The sequence below is a fragment of the Astatotilapia calliptera genome, chromosome 10, assembly GCF_900246225.1.
Source record: "Astatotilapia calliptera chromosome 10, fAstCal1.2, whole genome shotgun sequence".
Lineage (NCBI taxonomy): Eukaryota > Metazoa > Chordata > Actinopteri > Cichliformes > Cichlidae > Astatotilapia > Astatotilapia calliptera.
Window position 1 is genome coordinate 27,579,371 of NC_039311.1, and position 21,552 is coordinate 27,600,922.

A 21,552-nucleotide genomic window follows, 5' to 3' on the forward strand; every position below is an offset into this window, starting at 1 on the left:
CTGTCACAAATCCACACACACATTAGAGATTGAGGGATGGGAGCATCTCCTAGTGGTTATCTTTGTTTTTATGCCTTATAAATAGACCTGTACATAATGTTTTAAGATGGCACTTGGTGAGGTGTGTGGTAGGAGTGACAGATGGGTTCAAGGTGGGATTACATCAGGGATATGCTCTGAGCTGCTTCTGATGATGGACAGGCTGACAGATGAGGTCGGGCAGGATTTTCAATGGACTGTGATGTTTGCCACAGATCAACATAGTGATCTGTAAGGAGAATAGGGTGCAGCCTGGAGAGGTGGAGGTATGCTCTGGAGAGAAAGGAATAGAAATTGTATGTGAATGAGAGGGAGACAGGTGTAACAATGAAAATGCAACAAGTAGAAATAGTGGCGGTCGAGGAGTTTACCTGGAATCAACAATCCAAAACAATGAGCAGTACACACGAGAGATGAAGATGAGAGTGCAACAAGGGTGGTGCCGATGGAGACGAGGGTGGGAGTGAATTTTGACAGAAGGATAAAAGCAAGAGCGAAGGGGAAGATTTACAAGATGACCATGCTGACTGACAAAAAGAGATGTTTCATGGGTGTACTGAGGGAGGACATGAAGAGTGTTGGTGTAACAGAGCAGAGTACTAGGAGCTGGGTGAGATGGGGGCAGATGATCTCCTGTGACGACCCATAAATGTAGCCTCTGAAAAAAGGTGCCTCTTTTATTTATTATTTAATTTGGCACACATGCACCTCTACAAATAATGGGAAGTTCTTGCATATTCGCTGGCGTACAAGCACTTTGTGTTCAGCATCATGTGGTGTGATGCAAAATTGTGTTGTTGGTATTGCTTTGGTTGTGTTAATGACTTCTCAACAAAGCTGTTTTTTTTTTTTTCAATATTATTTTTTTGGCATTTGACTTTAAGCAAAGAGAGAGAGAGAAAGACACGCAGCAAAGGGCTATGGTCACCTGCTCACCCACTGAGCTGCAGATACCTGTAGATTTTTGGAGAGCCAGGTGTTAGTAATGGTGCTGCTTTGAGCTGAGCAGTCATACACATGTCATTACTTCTTGACAATGGCACCTGTTGAGCAAAAGTTGCTGTGGGAGTGGGTTACAAAGGGTGGTGGTAAAATAGACTGAAAGAAACTGCTTCGTGGCGGTTTTATTTTTATCTTAATATATATTAAAAGCAGCCAGAGAAAAGACGGTGTCTGTTCAAAGTAGAGCTGGGCGATAGAACGATAACGATATGTATCGCGATATAACTTTTACTCGATAGAGAAATTAAGCTATCGCGATAGACCTCGCCGCTCTTGTCCTCTTAAAATAAAAAAAAAAAAGGTCAGCCAATCCAAACTAAGTAGCGCAGAGCCGAACCAATCACAGCCGCAGCGTCACGTCGCGTGACTTGTTACGTACAGCACAAGTGCCAAGCCGCACGTTTGTTTGTTTGGGAAGCAGCCAGCGGGTAATGGAGGAAATGAGTGTGCCGACTAGAAAAATCAACCGAGCGTGACCGAAGAGAAAACAGATGATGGTTCCAACGCCGGAGAGATTGTCGAACGGAAGAGCCATAGAAGTTCCGTAGTGTGAAGGTATTTTGGCTATTTCAAGTCTGACAAAAAACAGAGTAGCGTGCACTGTAAATTGTGCCGAAAGCAAGTCTGGAAATACAATAAACTGGTGCATGCGTCACACTGTGCGCCACGTTATTGTTTCGGTGAAATGAATTTCTACAATACTGTTACTGTTAATTCTACTCTCTGCAGTGTTTAAATGCTTACATATACACACAGTTACTGTCCGTCCACACATACGACTCGGTTCTGCTTCTATGCCCCAGCTTTGTTTACTTTTTCCCACTGAGGCTTCTAGACTTCTGATTGGCCAACATTTCTGCACGGTTAGGAATCTAGCGCCACCTGCTGCTTTGGCATGTTCATAGCAGCGTTTTCCTTCATTTCTGCCTTTATGTGTGGACGGGATTATTTTTTAAAACGAAAACGGAAAATCTCCGTTTTCAAAAATACCCGTGTACGTGTGGACGTAGCCTCAGTCTCTGACGGGAAGCGCTAATTCGTCATTCGGCTTTTGTCAGACTAAAGTAACTGTTAAAACTGTTTGAAAAGCTCAGCTATACAACAAGGAGAGATTGAGAATTTCCTTTTAGTTCTCAGTTTATTTGATATTGTCAAAAGTTAGTCAGTTTTGTCTGTTCTTCTGTAAAACAAACTAAGATTTATTTTTAGAATTAATATTTTGTTTCTAAGTGGAATCGACAATTTAGTCTGTTTCGTTTGTTCTATTTTGAAACTTAAACGCTTTAGCGGCTGCCTTTTGTGTAGTTTGCAATATTTGCCTTTATTTATCTGAAAAAGTCTCATGTTCCTTAAGTACATCTACCCTGTTGAACTTATTATGGGAAATAAATATTTAAATAAAAACAAGCTGCTGATTATTTCACATTTTACTTGTGAGCAACGGCACATTTAAATCTTACAAATATAGTTATTTGGCTTATATCGTGATAGATATCGTTATCGCCTGAAATGAAAAAAACATATCGTGATATGAAAAAATCTCATATCGCCCAGCTCTAGTTCAAAGTGCAAAGCGCTGCCTGCAGTGAGTAAAAGAGGAGGATTTGAATATTTGAAACAGTAATTAGTAACGGGCCTACCTTCATTCAGTCGTGAGGTTTGAGGGAATTACTTACTTCTGAAAAGGCAGGGCCTGTTTAACTTGAAACTGGTATAAAATAGCTTTGACCGCCAATGTGGGTGCCTCGGGTGACTTTAACTGGTTTACTAGTGTGGGTAAGATAATAGAAAGTTTTGTGGAAGTGTATCAGGGTTCGATATAATGGCTTAGTGGAATGGAAACAGTAAAAATGTACATTTGGCAAGTTGACTGGCCAATGACAGTGTTTCTACTCATCAGTTCACCTGTGAAGCAGACTGGCTCACTAATGATTAGTTTTTTTTTCCCCACCAGAAAATATTTTCACATGAAATTAACATTTAAACAGTCTGGATAGTTAAAATATGAATGGAAGCCCTGTTTTCTAACTGTATGCAAAGGGTGAGTCAAGGACAGATAGCATTTACTCAGTTTTGTTTTAAAGGTTTAGCAACTATTTTTTTATTCTGATTTACCAAGTTCTAGAATTGTTTAAATATAATCATGTGACATCATATCATGTTTATTTGAGAGAAACAGCATAAATGCAGAATCAGTGTGTGAAAAACTGAGTACACACCCTGATTCAGTAGCTTGCAGAATAACCTTTAGCAGCATTAACGTGAAGTAATTGTTTTTGGTATGACTGTATCAGTCTCTGATTGTGGTGTGGAGGATTTTTGGTCCACTCTCCTTTTCAGTGTTGTGTCAGTCCATTGAGGTTGGAATTGAGGTGGCTGGAATTAATTCAATGCATTTCATTGTGAGGTCTGGACCGTTGCAGCACCTTGATTATTTTCTTTTTCAGCCATTCTCTTACAGACTTGCTGCTTTTTTGGGATCATTTTCCTGTTGCAGGAAAGTTAAGTCAATTTTGAACTTTCAGCTAGATGCCATCACATCTGACTCTAGAATACAGAGAAGACTGGATTATCATGGTGGATTGCAAGCCCAAATCATCACCCCTCCATCACCGTAATGTGGCGTGATGTGGTGCTGTTCGTTATGGTCAGACACCTTCATTGTGGTCAGACACCTCCACATTGATCTCGTATGTCCAAAGGACATTGTTCTTGCAGCTTTGCAAACCTAGGAAGAGACTTTCTCCTGGCAACCCTTCTAAACAAGCCATACCTCTTCAGTCTTTTTCTAATTGTAGTGTTATGAATTAACATTTAACATGCTAACTGAGCCCTGTAGTCTGAGATGTATTTCTTGGGTGTTTTTGCAGTTTCTCTGAGAAATGCACCACCATTTGACGTTTGGTGAATTTGCTGGGACGTCCACCCCTTGGAATGTCATGGCATTAACACACACCTGAACACCACAGACCAGCAAACGGCCAAGTCTTTTATAGAAGTTGTCACACATGCTGCTGATCAATTAAACAACTGCATTTGATTAGCGGTACTTGGCTACTACTTACCCTGTTAAACTTGTGGAGCAGTAAGGACAAACTTAGGTTTTCACAGAACTGCTTAGAGTACTGTGAAAACTTAAGTTGTATGTCAGCAGGAACTAGGATTATAGCCTTATGTGTGTTTATATTTTGGGTTACTCAGCACAGGTTAGGAAGTTACCACCCTGTTTACCTGTGCTTATTTAGGAGGATGCAGGTGAGGCTGGAGCAGGGGTGGGCAATTCCAGGCCTCGAGGGCCGGTGTCCTGCAGGTTTTAGATCTCACCTTGGGTCAACACACCTGAATCACATGATTAGTTCGTTACCAGGCCTCTGGAGAACTGCAGGAGCTAATTTAGCCATTTAAATCAGCTGTGTTGGTTCAAGGACACATCTAAAACCTGCAGGGACACCGGCCCTCGAGGCCTGGAGTTGCCCACCCCTGGGCTGGAGAGACATACGAAATAGATGAAGTGGTGGATTGCTGCAAGGCTGTCTTTTGACTTTATTTCAGCTTCCTGTAATGTGTTATTACATTTTTTGTTATTAAATGTCACTTTTTTCCAGTACCCCTGCATCAAGACTTGCTTCTTAAACACTCCTTCCTTTGCGGTGTCACATGATATCAACCACCTTCTGTGTGGGATCTGGTTATGAAGCCCTGATCATTTTTGCCTTTGCTTTCTTGGCATTTTGAACATGGATGTGACAAGCAAGGCGTGGACCTGACTGAAACTGTTGAAAATGAAACCGGACATCTCCACTTTAGTCCTATTAGCCTTGGACAGATTTCCAGAAGTCTTGTCGTTTGGTCAGATACAACTTTGCCGTTCTGCCATGTTTTTTTTTCTTGGTGAGAAGACACTTTCTACTGGCAGCCCTTTCAATGAAGCCATATTTGGCCTGTTTTTTTTTCTAATTATGTTATTATGAACTTTAACATTTAAGGTGCTAACTGATGCCTGCTTCTGCATTTTTGGCTTACTTACTAACAAATAGATAGAGAAATGATGTGATATGTCACATGCTGTTGTTAATCTCTTAGAATTTAAAGTGGGTGTGCTTCCTTTTTACAATAGTAATCTGTTGCCGGGCGTCGGTTTAACTCACCTTGTTCGACAGATGATCTTATGCCGCTAGGCTTGGTGTTTGAGTCCAACCCAGGGCCCTCTGCTGTGTGCCTTCCCTCACTCTGTCCCCACTTTTCTGTCTCAAACCGTCACTGTTTTATCAAGCAAAGGCAAAAACGCTGCTGTGAGGTTGAGCCTCTGTTATATTTGCATCATCATGAACTGGCGTTGCTGTTAAATTGGTTAATTACTGACTTTCTTTATGCGCTCTATCATGTGATCTTTGTGGCTTCCTGACGTGATCGGTTACACACCAGAGCAGTCAGCTTTTATTTTAATACCAAGAAGGAAAAGATACAGAGCTTTTGAGCTGAGGTAAGTGTGAGAAAAGGAGATTGATATATGCTGTGCTTGAATACAACACAAACTTATGAATACGTGGCGATGGAGTTAGTGTTTCCTTTTGTTTGGCTGTCACATGACCATGGTGGAATTGAGCTGAACCGTCCGGCTGCTCGTAAATGTTTCCGTTTGGCTGTCTGGCTTTAAGGATTTTATCTGTATCGCTGCGGTTTTAAATAAGAGATGAAGAAGTAGGAAAATGTAGGACCGTAGGAAAACCAGTGTCTGGTTGTGTTTGCTGGCGGGAGGTTTTTATACTTCATTTTATGCGTCGCCTGACTGATATATTGGTGGGCACAATTTATCAGCTGATATTAGTATTGACCTATTTATAATGGCTGGCTAAACAAACACGACAAAGGAGAGAGGAGAAAGGCCCTTTAACTAGGTTCTGCATCTCGATGTTGGATAGTTTGCCCACAAGAACAAGACTGCACTTTGCAACTTTACTGATGGCAGCATGTGTTTGTAACGCTTCAATATCCAGCTCATCCGAGTTAAGCAGAGCAAGATTTTTAATCATGTCAATCATGAAAATCGTCCCAGCAGTTCAGTGGATGGCTAAAATATCTTGCACTGCACGTACCAGTGCTCGGTGAGGTGATGCCAACAATAAAAAAGCATTTGAAGATCTTGTCAAGTTTGAGTTAAAGTTTGATAATGGAGTAAAATATGTTATTCATTTGACGCTGAAGGTTTTGTGCTTTCGTAGATCCACTGTGCATTGTAGCACACATGTAATAAGATGTGCTGTTTTTAATTTAAATGTGGGTGTTTATCAAGATGGTTCATTAAATGCAAGTGTGTAAGTAATAAAGGTGAGTACTTATCGGTTTTATTATACTAGATATATTAAATGATAAAATGATGTGAAGATGTTTTTCATAGTTAAAAAGAACCAGATTTATCTGAAAAACAGGGATGACACCACTCATTATTATTATTATTATTATTAGAAAGAACCAAGTTTTTGTTAACATTACATTCAAAATTTTCTAAATATTTTCTACATATACATTTTTTAAATACTTATTTGTCCACAGTATCGTGATAGTCCATATTCATAAAGCTATAGTTTTAGATCCTTACCCCCCAAAATAGTAAGTAGCTTTCTCCATATTGAAAATTTTAAAACGATACTACAAAACTTGTGACAGTAATGACCTGAAATATTTCATCATTTCATTTAAGAAGTGTATCTTTCCCCTGGATTTTTCTTTCAGTCAAACTGGTGATGGTCACGTGGAAAGTTTAAAAGGTTAAAAACAATCAGTAAATGTGATTGTTTATGAAATGTTTATAAATGACTAATGCCACATACATTATATTTATTTTTCCTCACACTTCTCTTATGAGCTTCTACATATGATATCTCTAGAAGTTATTTAAAATTATCTAAGAAAAAGCTTCCATTTAGCTGACTATTGACAGCCTTGTAAAAGAGGCCACTGGTGGACTTTACTCTGTTTTTAAAGGTGTCACGAGCTGAAACTTGCTGGTATAATAAAAGTTAAGTAACTGACCACATGAAACCACATGAGCTCTCTTATATTAATAAATGAATCTGCAAAAATCACCATTTAGAACTTTTGTTTAAAGTAAAAAGTAGTCTTAGTTCCCAAGTAGTTCAAGTTCCCAAATTTTGCAGATTTGCTACTTCGTAATAATAAATTATTTGTTAATGTTTTCATTTCTGTATCGCTATCCAGAGACATTTAGTCTGTACTGTTTTGTCACATTATTACATTAATGATCAGTAGATTAGATAGTACTGGATGTAATAACACATATTTCAGCCTAATTACATTTAACATTTGCGTAACATTATGGCTGAACCATACAAGGAATTCAGTGATTTAATCGTTGTACTTATTGGTTCGATTATATTAGATATATTTAATCATAAAATTGAAATAATTTCTAAGAACCACATTTATCCCAAAAACATCAATAATAATTTGTATTCATATCATTTTAGGGCTTGTTAGCTTTTATTCACCCTCTGATTTGAGTCCTTAGTAATGAGATAAACGACGTAATGAGTGCACTGATTTTTGTGGATGTTTGCCCTTTGACTTGAATGATTTCTTTTCAGCTACATGTAATCAGCAGCTAATTTTGTTTTGTTTTTTTCCTCCTTCATTATCATTCAGCGGTGCTACAGCAGCGAGTGGCAGCTCTGGAGCAGGAGAGGGCCGAGTTCATCAAACTCAAGCAGCAGCTGGAGGTGGAGTTCAACCAGAAGCGGGCCAAGTTCAAAGAGCTTTACCTCTCCAAGGAAGGTGTGGATGGTCATAAAACTCTACACAATGTAAAGTGTCTTGTTGGACATAGCTGTGGAGCATCTTTGGCCTTTTAAACTGTCTGTTTGAATTGAACTCGTGCATGCTGAGGTGCAACACTGAAAGAGGTTCTTCTTTTAAAATATATAAACAACTGTGCTGAATAAGGAAAAAAGTCTGAAATACACAAGTGTCACATTGTGCATTTTTCCTCTCTCCTCCCATCATTCATTTCATGTCTCACCTCTCTCCAGAGGAGCTGAAGAGGCAGACAGCTGCACTGGAGGACGCCCATTCCGAGCTGAGCTCCATCCAGACCCAGCTCTCTCAGGCCCGGGCTGAGATAGAGACCATCAAAGCTGTGGCCACCGTGTCGGAAAACACCAAACAGGAAGCCATCGACCAAGTCCGCAGCCAATGGCAGGAGGAGGTGGCCTCCCTGCAGGCCATAATGAAAGGTAAATGGAGCCTGACGCTATGTGAGCAGTGAAAACCTCTATTCCTAATATCATTGCTCTTTTGCTTATTACTCGGGAGGGTATTTACTTAGATTGATAACACTATGAATATATTCTCTAAAAGATTGTTTACATTTAAGTGGTGTGATGAAAACATTTCTGAAGGCAGGTCCAAAAAACAAAAACAAAAGCTCTACCTGATTTAAAGCTTGTTGATTTCACCTTCAAGGTCCCCTTCATGTCTGGTTGGCTTCCAGTGCAGCTTCTATTCATAGATCAATCCCTGGAAGTCCACTTGGCGCTGTGCAGCCTGGGATCAACTTATGTTTCAAAGTGACTCGGTCTCCCCCTATGACTCTGTGATTTTCAGTCAACAAGTCCACAGTTTGCAAACTACTTGTTCGTTCTTTAAAAACGTTCATCAGGTTATGCTCTGTGAATTCATCCTCTAAGTTCAGATTGTCAACGTGGACTTCTAGCACAAGTTCATGATTCACGTGTATGCCATGTAATGCTGGCTCAGACAAATCTTTTTTTGGCCATACTAAAACAATTTTTACTCACCAGCTGGACTAGAGGAACAAGTACAAGGCCACACACAAGACTTCCACTGAGAGTATTAAAACCAGCGTCCCTGTTGTAAACCACCTGCAGGTTTTAGATATCACCCTGGGTCAACACACCTGAGTGTTTAGTTCATTACCAGGCCTCTGGAGAACTTCAAGACATGCTGAGGAAGTAATTTGGCCATTTAAATCAGCTGTGATTGGATCAAGGTCACATCTAAAACCTGCAGGACACCGGCGCTCAAGGCCTGGAGTTCCCCCACCCCTGTTCTAGAGCGTGATCTTTGGTGGTACATCAGACACCTTTTAGTCAGACTTTGACTTTGACATTTTACGATCATATCTCAAACAAATTAAAGTGAGCATATCGGCAACGTGCAGGGACCAACCTGTGCATGAGAGCTGTGCATGTAATAGGAATAAAGATTAATGTAGAATAACATGACCTGATTGTAGTGCAGTCACAGTGGGGTTATTAACCGCTGCTCCAAAATTAAAATGAGATGATATAATCAGTGCTTAAACTCAGTCTCGATGTGCTGTTGGTCACAAGAAGCACTCCTAAAGTTTTGTGGAATATTTACATTTTCGTTTTAATCTTTGACTCGACTTTTTTCTTTAGTTGTGAAGTAAATCTAATTGATTTAATCCAGTTTTCTTGTTTTTAGCACTTGTTGATTTTTACTGATTTAAAACATAAAACAATGTTGAAAATATTCATTATATGTATGTTGGAATAGATCTTTTAATACAATGTAATACTGATACATGTTTAACCTTTTTAACAGTTCATTTTCAGTAATTGTTACTGCTGCAGAAGTATCAAAATGTCATTAATAGTGAGGCAAGTTCCTATAATCCATTGTACACACCAAGAAAAAACATGTAATTTGAGGAACGTCTAGTTGTACTTCAATAGAACTTTTAATTTAGCGCCTAGATGGATCCAATGTGAGATGCACTGAAAGTTTGTTTGATTTTAAAGTAAATTGAACCAGAACAGTACTATCAACATGCTGAAATAAGCTCCAGTAGATCCTCTGAATGTTTGTGATTATGAATGAAGCTGTCCTGTGATTGTCTGTGCAGCAGTAAAGTGTGAATGAAAGCTGTTAACTGTGAAAACAGTGCATACTTATGCCTGTTGTGCTTAATGTAATTAAAGAGGGAGGGACCGAGGCTTCAGGTAGATAATGATCATTTGATTTGTAAAGGCATGAAGACAGTGGCGTATAAAAGCTGCTAATTCACAAGCAGATTTTTATAACCAGTGGCCTTACTGATGCAACACGCAGAGGATTTGTGTCAACCCCTGGAACTGAACTAGGGACCTTTGCATTTGTAGATGAATATTTTAAACCACTACACTCCATCACTCTGGTTGTTCCAGGGTTTTTCCCATACTTTAACACGCTATACTGGGAAACTCATTTTCAAACTTTATTTGGAATAATTCTAATGCACACAACCATAAATTTGGTGGTCTTTTCTAATGTTACCCAAGCTGCCAGGGTTTTTATGAAACACAGACTACACACACACACACAATCCATACACTGCATACAATTTCAACTCATCTGTCGCCTCAGCCTGACTGAAGTGGTATGTGTGCAGCTCATCTGTACACAGGCAGACAAACCAGTTAGACTAGGCTTGCTGTCTCAGCTGTTTGTTCACTACATTAACTGTGAGGTCGCAGTGAAACCATAACAAATGGTTAACATAAACAAATGTGAATAAGTAACTATTGATTAAAAAATATTTTTTATCTTTGTGCTGCCAGACAGCTCTCTTTGAGGGGGAACTGTTATACTGTTCAGTCTCCTTGGATTACAGCAGTAATTTAACACAATTCTCAGCTCACTTAATTTGTTGCCCCACAGCTGATTTCCTTGATTTCTTATGCGTCTTTTGACATTTGAATCAATGAGGTAAAACCAGAAAGTTGTATTCTGGTTTTGGTTTTCTGTCAAGCGAAGTTCCACTTTTTGTAAAGGAGTCTGGTGGCCTTAAAAGTGGCTGTAAAAGTTATGTAGGCATAATCGGGTGTCATAGTAAGGTGTAACTGCCTCTGTTGATGTTCCTTGTGTCTTACTGAAGAACACCCCGGGTAGTCCTTACAAACAAAAATTCAACAAATATGATGAGATTGCACCTCATAGAACCAAATTTGCACATCAGTAGTAAAAACCAATCAGAAATCTCCTCCTGTCTTTCATCATGTCATCATTGCTCTGCATTCACACTGGAAGCATGACCAAAGTCTGTGCACTAACAACTCCTGAAACTACAGGAAGTGATCTTCAGACAGTGTTGGGGATGCTACTCTAAGAAAAAGGATGTTATTTACACATAATTTGTTAATTTTTAGTGCGCTATTAACAAATTTAGAAAGGTTACACTTAAAACTTCTAATAACTGCAGTATTACAGACATTGTCATATAACAATCATTTAACAGTTGAGTCATTCCATATAAATTCAGCCAAATATGAAAATTGTCTCTTCAGATTGAGACAATTTTTCTTTTACTCACTTATCTCAACTTCACAGTGAGAACTACCTGTGACGCTTGTGTGTAGTGTAGTGTCTTCATCTGCTGGCTCATACTCATACTGAGCCCTCTGATCCAGGCCAGTGTCAGATCAGAGGACTGTAGCGAAAAGATTTTTTTCGGCATGGAGGGAATCTTGGCTAGATGATAAACTTTCTATTAAACATGTAGGTAAAAAGGAGATCATTCACGTGCTATCACACAGTTGCTGCAGATTTGTCGGCTGCACATCCAGGATGTGAATGCCCACCGCATCCCAAAAGTCCTCTATTGGACTAGACCTGGTGACTGCAGAGGTCATTTGAGTACGGTGAACTCCCTGTCAAATTCAAGAAACCAGTTTGAAATGAGTTGTACAAAACAAGGGTGTTATGGACTTTTGGTAAGTAAATTTTAACTAGTTTAAGACGGTAAACCAAGAAAATAGTTGAAAGATTAACTGATTTAAAAAAATAAATGCAACCCTAAAAATCTGTTGTCTACTCGTTTATCATGAATAACCATCACAAAAACATTTTGAAATGAAAATTATCCCCCACCTATATCAGAAATATTGTTCCTGTTTTTATGTATTCACGCTTGACTGCACGACTCGATGTGGATGTGCTATTGTTCGGTTTCATCGCCTGCTTCCTCTCCTCTCCCTGTGCAGACACTGTGTGTGAGTATGAGGTCCAGTTCCACCAACGCCTGGAGCAGGAGCGTGCCCAGTGGAACCAGTATCGCGAGGCGGTGGAGAGGGAGCTGGGCGAGCTGAGGCGCCGGCTCTCCGAGGGTCAGGAGGAGGAGAACCTGGAGGATGAAATGAAGAAAGTATGTCTGCTACGTGCATTTTTCAAAGTTTTGTCTGCTCCCTTAATTTCTGCTAATATGGAATCTTAACTTTCTGAAGTTTGTTTGTTTCCTCTCAAGTCTCCCCCCCCCCCCCCCCCCCCCCCCAAAATAAATAAATAAAATAAAAAAATAAAAATACAAGATGGATACCAGAGAACAGAACGCAATGTCCCAGATGCTTCGGCCAGCTGGACTCCTTCCTGTGTCTTAAGCAATACTGAGTCTTGCAGGCCAGTTCCAGAATTCATATCAGAGCTTTCAAGTTTCACACTGCTCATGGCTGGGACTGTGTGTCATTTGTTGTCAGATGCATTTTCAACTGTGTTTCATTGCCAGGAAGAAAAATTCATCCAAACGGTAGCATTATTTTCACATGCTGCAGTTTTGACTGGCTGTCTTAAAGATCTGCCCATGCTTAGTAAAAATGGAGTGAGGACTGCTGGCCCTCTCCCTCACCCACGTTCTAAGAGACATCTTAATTAAGACAGGGAAACATTTTTAAGAAGAGCTCTGTAATCAAGATCTGTGCTGCTGTTGTGATTTAAAAGTTTTATTAAGCCATTTGTAGCTGCAGAGGAAGCTGTGAAATCTGATAAATATCTCCCAGTGATGAGAGTTCAGTCATTGAGGTGAAGAGTTGGTAATAATTCTTCATTTATTGTAACAAGGTTTTGGTTAACAGTGCAAATGAATGTGTTTCAAATCTCTTTTTTAACATTAAAATATATGTTATCATATTTGTAATGTCCAAATTCATCAACAAATCTTTGTGACTTCAGAGGAATAACATCCCAACTTGGGAGTCGTGATCATCTGAGGAGCACATAGCTGCAGGAACATGCAAATCTTTGAATTGTTGATCATCTGGTTGGATCAGATTATTAATCAGATTATGGACACATTTGCTTTGAGCCCTTAAATGTCTAAAAGCTGAAGAGCTGAAAATAGCTAAAACTCAAGGAGCTGATTTATTGGAACAAATTAAAGCTAATTTTAAATGACCTGGAGGCAGGTATGTTTTCCTAAAATATTACTGTGGTCTTTAGCGTGATACAAATAAGCTGATGTTTTAGGCTTTATTTGCATTGAAGTTCACGAATTTAGGTGTTGTACTTTGTATTTCCTGTTGATTGGGTATTTTTTCTATATTGTTTTGTGTATTTGTGTGTGTGTGTTAAGTGTCTGTGAAACTACTGTGGATTTGTACAGTCTTAGGAAACAGGTTCATGATTTACCAAATTGAACAAAAATGTATCAAAATAACAACAAAAACTAAAAAAAATAATCATCCAGCCTCTCAACACTCCATCTCTGGTTCTTCTTTTATCATCTACATGTACAGATCTAACTAATGATCTGCTGTTTAAAGGAAATAATGTTTCCAGATGTTTCCATGTGTGCACATTTATAATTATCTTATGCAAATTATTTTGAAGGCCCAGGAGGATGCAGAGAAGCTGCGTTCCGTAGTGATGCCTATGGAGCACGAGATCGCAGCCCTGAAGGCCAAACTGGCCACAGCCGAGGAGAAGGTGAAGGAGTTGGAGGCCTCGAAGGTTAGTCAGCAAGAAATTGATGCTTTTGCGTTTTGTTTTTGTTTTTTGCTTTTATTTAAATAGGTTTCAGTCCCCCATAAAGGGGAGAATCACAAAAATTGTAATAAAGACATTAATAACTGTTTATTTTTAAGCTGTGAAATAATTTCTAAATAACTTTTGGGGGGGGGGGAAAGCACAGACTTTGGTTTGGTAAGATAACGGATAATTGTTGCTTTAAGTAAACTCTGCATGTGCTTAGCTGGACATCTTATTAAGCACTCTGTAAGTGAATTTAATTTGAAATGGCTCATTATGTCAATAAGCACAGCTTGCTTTTTAAACCAGTTTATCTTCAGTATTCAGTATTGAGAGTGTTCTTCACTGTTTTCAATATTGGCCAGTTGATTAATCGATTGAGCGTTTTTGTTCTCACTAGTCGGCAATAGAAATACTCTGTGGTTAAAAGAATCATTCATACTTTAAACCTGAGGCGTGAAAGACAGCTGTGCAAATCAGGGCGGTGCTGCAGTAAAGTGATGTAGGTCCTGAGTGGGTGTATGTCAGCTGTAACTGCTCGACCGGAGGGATGCATAACCTGCACCATCTGTAAAGCACAGATGTGTGGACGCTAATATACAAGGAAGGACGGCTACTGCTGCTGCTAGCACTGCTAATGTTGACTACCCTAGGCCAAACTATTATTATTTTTATATAAAAAACAGTCATGGACTGTGTGCGTGTGTGCTATCGTATACATGGCATCACAAATTTCAGCGACATTTAAAACACTGTTTGATTAGTGACGCTTTTGATTAATTGTCTTAATGGCTCATTTTTATGTGGGCAGTGTTTGACCTCGTCTTTTCTCAGTGTTTTCAGACTAATTGATTTTGATTGGTGTTTTCTTTCGTTTTTACCTTGGAGGGTCCCTAATTTGCACTCACATAAAAAGTGAGATTTTTATTTAGTATACAGTAGCAAAAAGAGAAATGAAATTGTACAGCACCTGTAATAAGTACTCAGCAGTCAAAGGTGTGGAAAAAAACACCCCAACAACTGCCAGTTGAAATTTTCATACACAGGGTTGGCTGTGGTTGCTGTATGACTGCTGTACTCTTACTTATCACTGGCTCTGCAGTTTCCACTGAGTCTATGGAGTATTTCAGCTTCTTATGGTCAGACGATGTAATTCCAGTTTATTTGAGCCTGTGTTATCTCCCGTTGATGCAGCTGTTGTGTCTCTGTGGCTCATCCTAGCTTTACTCTTCTCACATCTGTCACAGAAATTCAGGGAACAGAAGTTACTGATTCAGGACAAATAAAGAAAAAAGAAAAATCCCTATAGCTTTCGAAAGTGTTTGAAAGGGGGGTGAGAATGCTGAAAAACCAACACGTTTCTCACCCAGTTGAAGAAATTGAGCTCCATATCTGCTGGATATGTCCGCTGACAACAGTAGCTTCAGTTAGTAGATTTGAATTTGTTTTGACAAAATGGACTTTTTATTTGATTTCTGGTGTTCAGCTAAAATTGTTGTAACCATTAGACTCTCAGCTCCTGTTTATATTCCAGGATTTTTTTATGTGCTCTCAATCGTATAAATTATTTTTCTCATTGTCTTTCACAGGTCAAGGAGCTCAATCACGTTCTGGAGGCTGAGAAGTCGTGTCGTACGGACCTGGAGATGTATGTCGCTGTGCTGAACACGCAGAAGTCCGTCTTGCAGGAGGATGCGGAGAAACTACGGAAGGAGCTTCATGACGGTAATTTCTTGTGGAAATTGCTTGATGAATTAAAAAAATTAGATGCTTTGGGAAGTCATATCATGCCAGCAGTCACACAACAGCTTATCTCAAAGGTCCTTGTATTGCTAAAGGCAGGGTGGCCCTCAGTCATTAAAATGTTCCGAAAACACTTTACTAATAAAAGGCTTTCAAAAATAGTTGATTATTTTAGATTAACTTTGGAAATGTGTTTTTGTTTTTTGTTTTTTTCATGCCTGTTTTTCTGCATGCAGTGCCGCTTTAGTTGCGACTGCATCGTTAAGACAAACGTGCTTTTCTGGAAACGAGCTAAACTCCAGCAGCAAAGCACCGAATCACGATTAACCTCTCTCAAAAACAGCGCTGAATGATTTAGTCTGCTGTAATTAGTGAGCGTGCGAGTCTGGACATATCAGCTGGACAACTTAAAGGTAACATTAAAGAAATTCATGAACTTTACCTGGTTAAAATAATAGTTCGACTGTCTCTGTCAATGTGTTTTTATATATGTAAAACAGTAGCTGTAGCCTAATAACCTACACTCACTGGACACTTCATTAGGAACGTCTTGTTATTTCTGGGTTGGACGCCCTTTTGTCTTCAGAACTGCCTTAATTCTTGGTGGGAGAGAGCAACACAGTGTTGGGAACACTCCTGAAAGATTTCAGTCCATATCGACATGATAGCATCACAAAGCTGCTGCACATCCATCCATCCATCCATCCATCCATGGATGGATGGATGGATGGATGGTAGATTTCTCATTCCACCACATCCCAAAGATGCTCTGTTGGATTGAGAGCTGGTGACTGTGAAGCTCATTTGAGTACAGCGAATTACTTTAAGTTCACTGCATTACCACGTGTAAGGGGTACAGTATGGTCAAAAAGGGATAAACATGGTCAGCAATGGTGTTTAAACGATGCTCAGAAAATATCCCCCACACCATTACACCACTAACAACCTCAACTGTTAATACAAGGCAGGATACATCCATGCCTCATGTTGTTTCCTACAAATCCTGACCCAAACATCAAAATGTCGCAGCAGAAATCGAATCTCAACAGACCAGCCAACATTCTCCCATCTTCTGGGTCCAATTTAGGTGAGGCATGTAAATTTTAACCCCAGGTTCCTCAGAGAGGCACGCAGTGGCATCTTCTGCTGCTGTAGATCATCTGCTTCAAGGCTCCAGATTTATTGTGCATTCAGAGATGCATTTCTGCATACCTTGGTTGTAACGAGTGGTTATTTGAGTTACTGTTGCCTTCCTACCAACTTGAAGCAATCTGTTTTTTGTTTTTTCCCATATTTTTGCCCCGAGGACTACCACTCACTGGATATTCTCTGTTTTCTGCACAATTTTCTTTCAACCTAAAGATGGTTGTGTGGGAAAAATCCCAGCAGATCAGCAGTTTCTCAAGTACTCAGAGCAGCCCATCTGGTTCAGAGTCACTTAAGCCAGCTTCCTTCCTTATTCTGATGCTCAGCTTCAACTTCAGCTGATCATCTTGACCATGTCCGCATGCCTACATGCATTTAATTACTACAGTGTGATTGGCTGATTAGATATTTTCATTAACAAACAGTTGAACAGGTGTACCTAATGAAGTGGCAAGTGAATATGAGTTGTTAAAAAGTCAAAAAAATACAAACTTCCCCAGTGCTCATATTCAGCGAACAGTCATGTTGATGACAGAGGTGACAAAAACACTCTCTTAATTTTTCCTCCTTTTACCGTAAAGAACAATATTCAAAAATGTTTATGAGTCATCCACTTTATAAAAAAATGATAAATAGCCTGAGATGTCCCTAGAAAAATAAACCGCAGTAATATATTTCAGCTTTTCCACATTCAGTGACTCTGCTCTAAGTATGTGCACATTACAACTGAGAGATGGAGTGGAAAAGTGGAAAACCTTCCCATGCGGAGTTTTTGGATGACTCCAATAATTGATCTTATTCATAACTTCACTGCAACTTTCACACTTAGCAAGGCCATCCAGCTGGAAGGCCAACTCTGATCCTCTTATAGGCCGGTTCTGGCCCCTGGACTGCTTGTTAGACAACCCTGATTTAGTGCTTGCAGTACAACGATGGAAACCCTGAACATGATGAAGCATGATGAAGCAGAAAGGTTTTCTAGCCAGGCTGCTCGTTGTTGTTGTTGCTTGAGAGTTATGATTACGCTCTGGTTAAAGCTGGTGCTTGGAAACGCTTGCAGAGCAAACTGTGTTGTAGCTTAAAGGTGTTCCTTTGTTTGCTTTTCACATTAATAAACGTTCACAAGCTCCTTTTACCATTGTGTTCATTTTGAACTGATGCCAGTTTGCATTTCCATTGCAAATTTGGTCTTAAATTTGATTTAAAATGCCAGTAAAAGGGTTTTAAATGTTTTGTATATGACTTTTGTATAGCTGCAGACTCCATGGAGGACGTGTGTGTGTGTGTTCATGTTTAGTCTGCAGCTCCAACTTTGTCTTTCGCCTTTCTCTCTGCTGTTTATGACCTCAGTCTGTCACAAGCTGGAGTTGGAGCGGCAGCAGCACAACCAGCTGAAGCACACATGGCAGCGAGCTAACGACCAATTCCTGGAGTCTCACCGCCTCCTTATGAGGGACATGCAGAGGATCGAGAGCGTGCTGTCATCAGAACAGCTCCGCCAGGTGGAGGAGATGAAGAAGAAAGACCAGGTACATAACATAACCTAACAACAGTGTCTCTGCAGATAGTTTAAAGAGGCTTGGCTTTCCACTTGGGAAGCATAATCGTCTTTGCAGTGGTTAGAGTTAATAGAATTATTGGGTTTATCTCCTGTGGAAGTGGGGAAAGGCCAAACAGGCCAGAAAAAGTTGCCAAGAACAAGAGTGTTCACAAACTGTAGCTCAGAGGACTAAAAAAAGCCCAAATCACAACCTTTTAAAGGAGGTCTTTTATGTGTTTCCTTATTTTCTGTTAAATATATACATTTATAAATCTGCATGCTGATGTTAAGCATGGCCAACATTTCAAATAATGAGGCTCAGATTGCTCTAAACACTCAGTTTCAGGCAGTTTGTTTCAGAGAGAAGATAAACTGAGCGTCTGCACCAAATACCAGTACTACATCATGCAAAGCTACTCCAGTAATTAAAACATGGAACTGGGAGTGATCATAACAGTCCATCTTTAATAGTTTTGGGCAGTTTGGGTGGATGCTGATGTAAGGTTTTGAGGATGCTCTTGGTCAGGAGCTGGCTCCGACTTGCAGCTTCCACGTTTAAAATCAAGCGTCTGTTAAATGTCTCACCTCACTCTGTGCCTTTTGTCACTAAAGCAGGAATAGTCCAGATAGATCTAGAACCAGTTGCATGTGTTTCAACTAGAAAAATGGCTTTGGTGACAAAAACGTTACGCGGGCACGACGCCACAAAGCTGCTGAGCCAACACTGTTGCGAGTTGCCGTAGGAACAAATTCACCATCGCGTCTCAGATTCTGTCCACCATGACGCACGAAAGCAGAAGTGGTTGTGCGCCATCACGGGCACCGTGTTGTTGAAAAAGAGGTAGTGGAGTCCACACTTTGGTAAAACTGAGCTGCTTTTGGCACCACATAAAAGACTAGCTGCGTACCGGGCTGTGGTGGTCATGTGTAGCACACTATAGGATTTAGGACTGTGCTAAGGAAACAAATATATCCTTATAACAATAAAATGTGATGATGATGTCAGTAAAACTCAGTATTATTTTATTTATTAAGGTAGAATCTAAGATTTTAAAGGAGTATCTATTTAAGTGTCCACTGAGTGGGAATTTAATCGATGTAAAACAAAACGTGACCAAACATTTTGTCTCTCCATCCAAGGAGGATGACGAAAAGGAGCGCCTGAGTCAAGTGAAGGACCTGCAGGATGACAACGGAGGAGACAACACCGAGCCTTTGGAGGACTTATTCCTCGGCCTCAGCGTCGAGGAGGTAAGAGCAGAGAGTAATCTGATACGTCCCCACTGAGCAGTCTGTAATTGGATCAGTCTGTAATATATTCGCTTTGAGCCATCTTCACATTCAAGTACCAGGTTATGTGTTGTGTCTCTATCGTTCCTAAATTGGGGAGAAATGGCAACAATATCTTCTGAGAAATATACATTTATGATTCAGTTTAATCTCAGTGTAAATATTTGATCTGATTGCACGATTTCAGTCATCCCCGTTTCTGAAAAACATGTTTACTGAGACATGCTGTAAGTCTTGTTGTAACGATGTCATGGTTTTATGCCTTCGGCCTACATCAGCTGTGCAGACACTGGAATAAGTTTGAATCTGGATTTCGTTTTGCAGTTTTCGAGAGTTGTGATATATAGTTGATCTGCTTTTGGAGAGAATCTGTTGGACGTCAGAAATTTATGATCACTGTTTAAAGTTTGAGCAGCTTGAGCTCGTTTTCCAAAGACCTGTCAGATTGTCGGGAAACTTGTCTTCGCATTAGTAACGTTTTACACATTGCAGCCTGGCTGATCTTAAAGAAAATGGTATTAACTTTGCAGCAGAATCAGGACAGAATCGTGATAAAAATCAGCATCTGAGCCATCTTTATGTTGTTGGAGCTGTCGGTGGATAAAGTGCCAGTTGACTGGTCCGTGATGTACGGCCGCTCAAAAATCAGACTTTAAAATCACGATGTTGTCAATAGTCTCATGTTTTTCCAACATGATTATTTATTTACTTCCCAAACTGCTCAGCATGTGAAATGCCACATTGCTGCTGTTCAAGGAACTTAATTTTTTTTGGTTTATTTTTAACTTGTAAAGCCGAACACAAATTTTGGAACAGGAAATGCTGGCAAAAACAAACAAAAGAGGAAGATCACACCTCTGATCATCAGGTTTCTCACTTCATCTTGCACTGGGAAACTAAACCAGTAAAACCAAACACTCACCCCCTTAAAAAGTGAATAATTAATAAGCAGCAAAGCTACAGAAGAAAAATGATTATAGCTTTATATGCACGCGAGTGATCGTCCAATGCCAACTCTCATTAAGAACGAACCAGAGAAGGAAAGCAGGTTAATAACAATGATAGAAAATGACCAGATGCTGAATATGTGGCAGACTTGGGCACATGTAACAATGAACTTTAAAAATGGCAACATTTTTACAGGGCATTTCCTTGAACTTGAGTTATTATTCAAATGAAAATGAATAAATAAATGTGGATCAAAAGAGGTGGAGGCAGGCGGGGATCATGTTGTTTTTGCTAGCCAGCAGCCACCACGTGGAAAGGTCTTTGGGTGCGGATGTGGGCACTGAGAGGCCCACGCTGTGAGAGACTCGGGAGACTAACACATTAACCACTGGCGTGTTACTGTAAATTATATATTTAAAAGGTGAATTAAAAAATATTGTCTGCCCAGCTTCATCCCACTTATTAAATAAATCTGATACTATGAAAGATTTTTTCCTGAGGATGCCTTTTTCCGCTTTTTCCTCCAGCCCCATGTGAACCACAGCGCCCACGGCTCTATGCACTCCTTAGACACTGATGTGGTGACGGGCAGCCCCATGGACCCTTACAAGGACAACTTGCGGCGAGTTCAGTCCACAGACAGCCTCGGTTCCTCGCTGTCCATCCAGCAGGGTCTTGGCGGCCAGAACCACAAGGCCAAATCAGCAGGCCACTTGGACGAGTCGGACTTTGGGCCCTTGGTTGGGGCCGACAGCGGGGTGACAGACAGTAGTTTTGGAGAGACTGCTTCAATTAGCTCAATCAAGCTGCCGACAAGTCACTTCCTGCTGACTAAAGACCAGGAGAAGGCGATCAAAGCCATGACCCCGGAGCAGGAGGAGACGGCGTCGCTGCTGTCCAGCATCTCTCACGCCCCAGACACCGCTTACTTACCGCCTGCCGGCTACCGGCTCGTCAGTGACAGCGAGTGGAACCTGCTACAGCAAGAGGTGCTTAACCAAGGCTTTACAACAGCTTTAATGGTCTGAGCACTGCAGGGGTCAAAGGTGGTTCAAAGGGTTTAATGG

The 21,552-nt window shown here is 40.2% G+C and overlaps 1 protein-coding gene across 2 annotated transcripts in view; it reads left to right on the top strand.

Annotated features, from left to right (window-relative positions):
* rabep1 (rabaptin, RAB GTPase binding effector protein 1) overlaps positions 1–21,552 on the top strand; it is a 43,654-nt gene that overhangs the window by 832 nt on the left and 21,270 nt on the right. For both annotated transcript variants that reach the window (XM_026181485.1, XM_026181486.1), the window contains exons 2-9: positions 7,705–7,833; positions 8,088–8,291; positions 12,063–12,223; positions 13,681–13,800; positions 15,408–15,543; positions 18,058–18,236; positions 19,388–19,498; positions 21,013–21,474. In XM_026181485.1, coding sequence (XP_026037270.1) covers positions 7,705–7,833; positions 8,088–8,291; positions 12,063–12,223; positions 13,681–13,800; positions 15,408–15,543; positions 18,058–18,236; positions 19,388–19,498; positions 21,013–21,474 — 1,502 coding nt within the window. The remainder of the gene's footprint in view (positions 1–7,704; positions 7,834–8,087; positions 8,292–12,062; positions 12,224–13,680; positions 13,801–15,407; positions 15,544–18,057; positions 18,237–19,387; positions 19,499–21,012; positions 21,475–21,552) is intronic.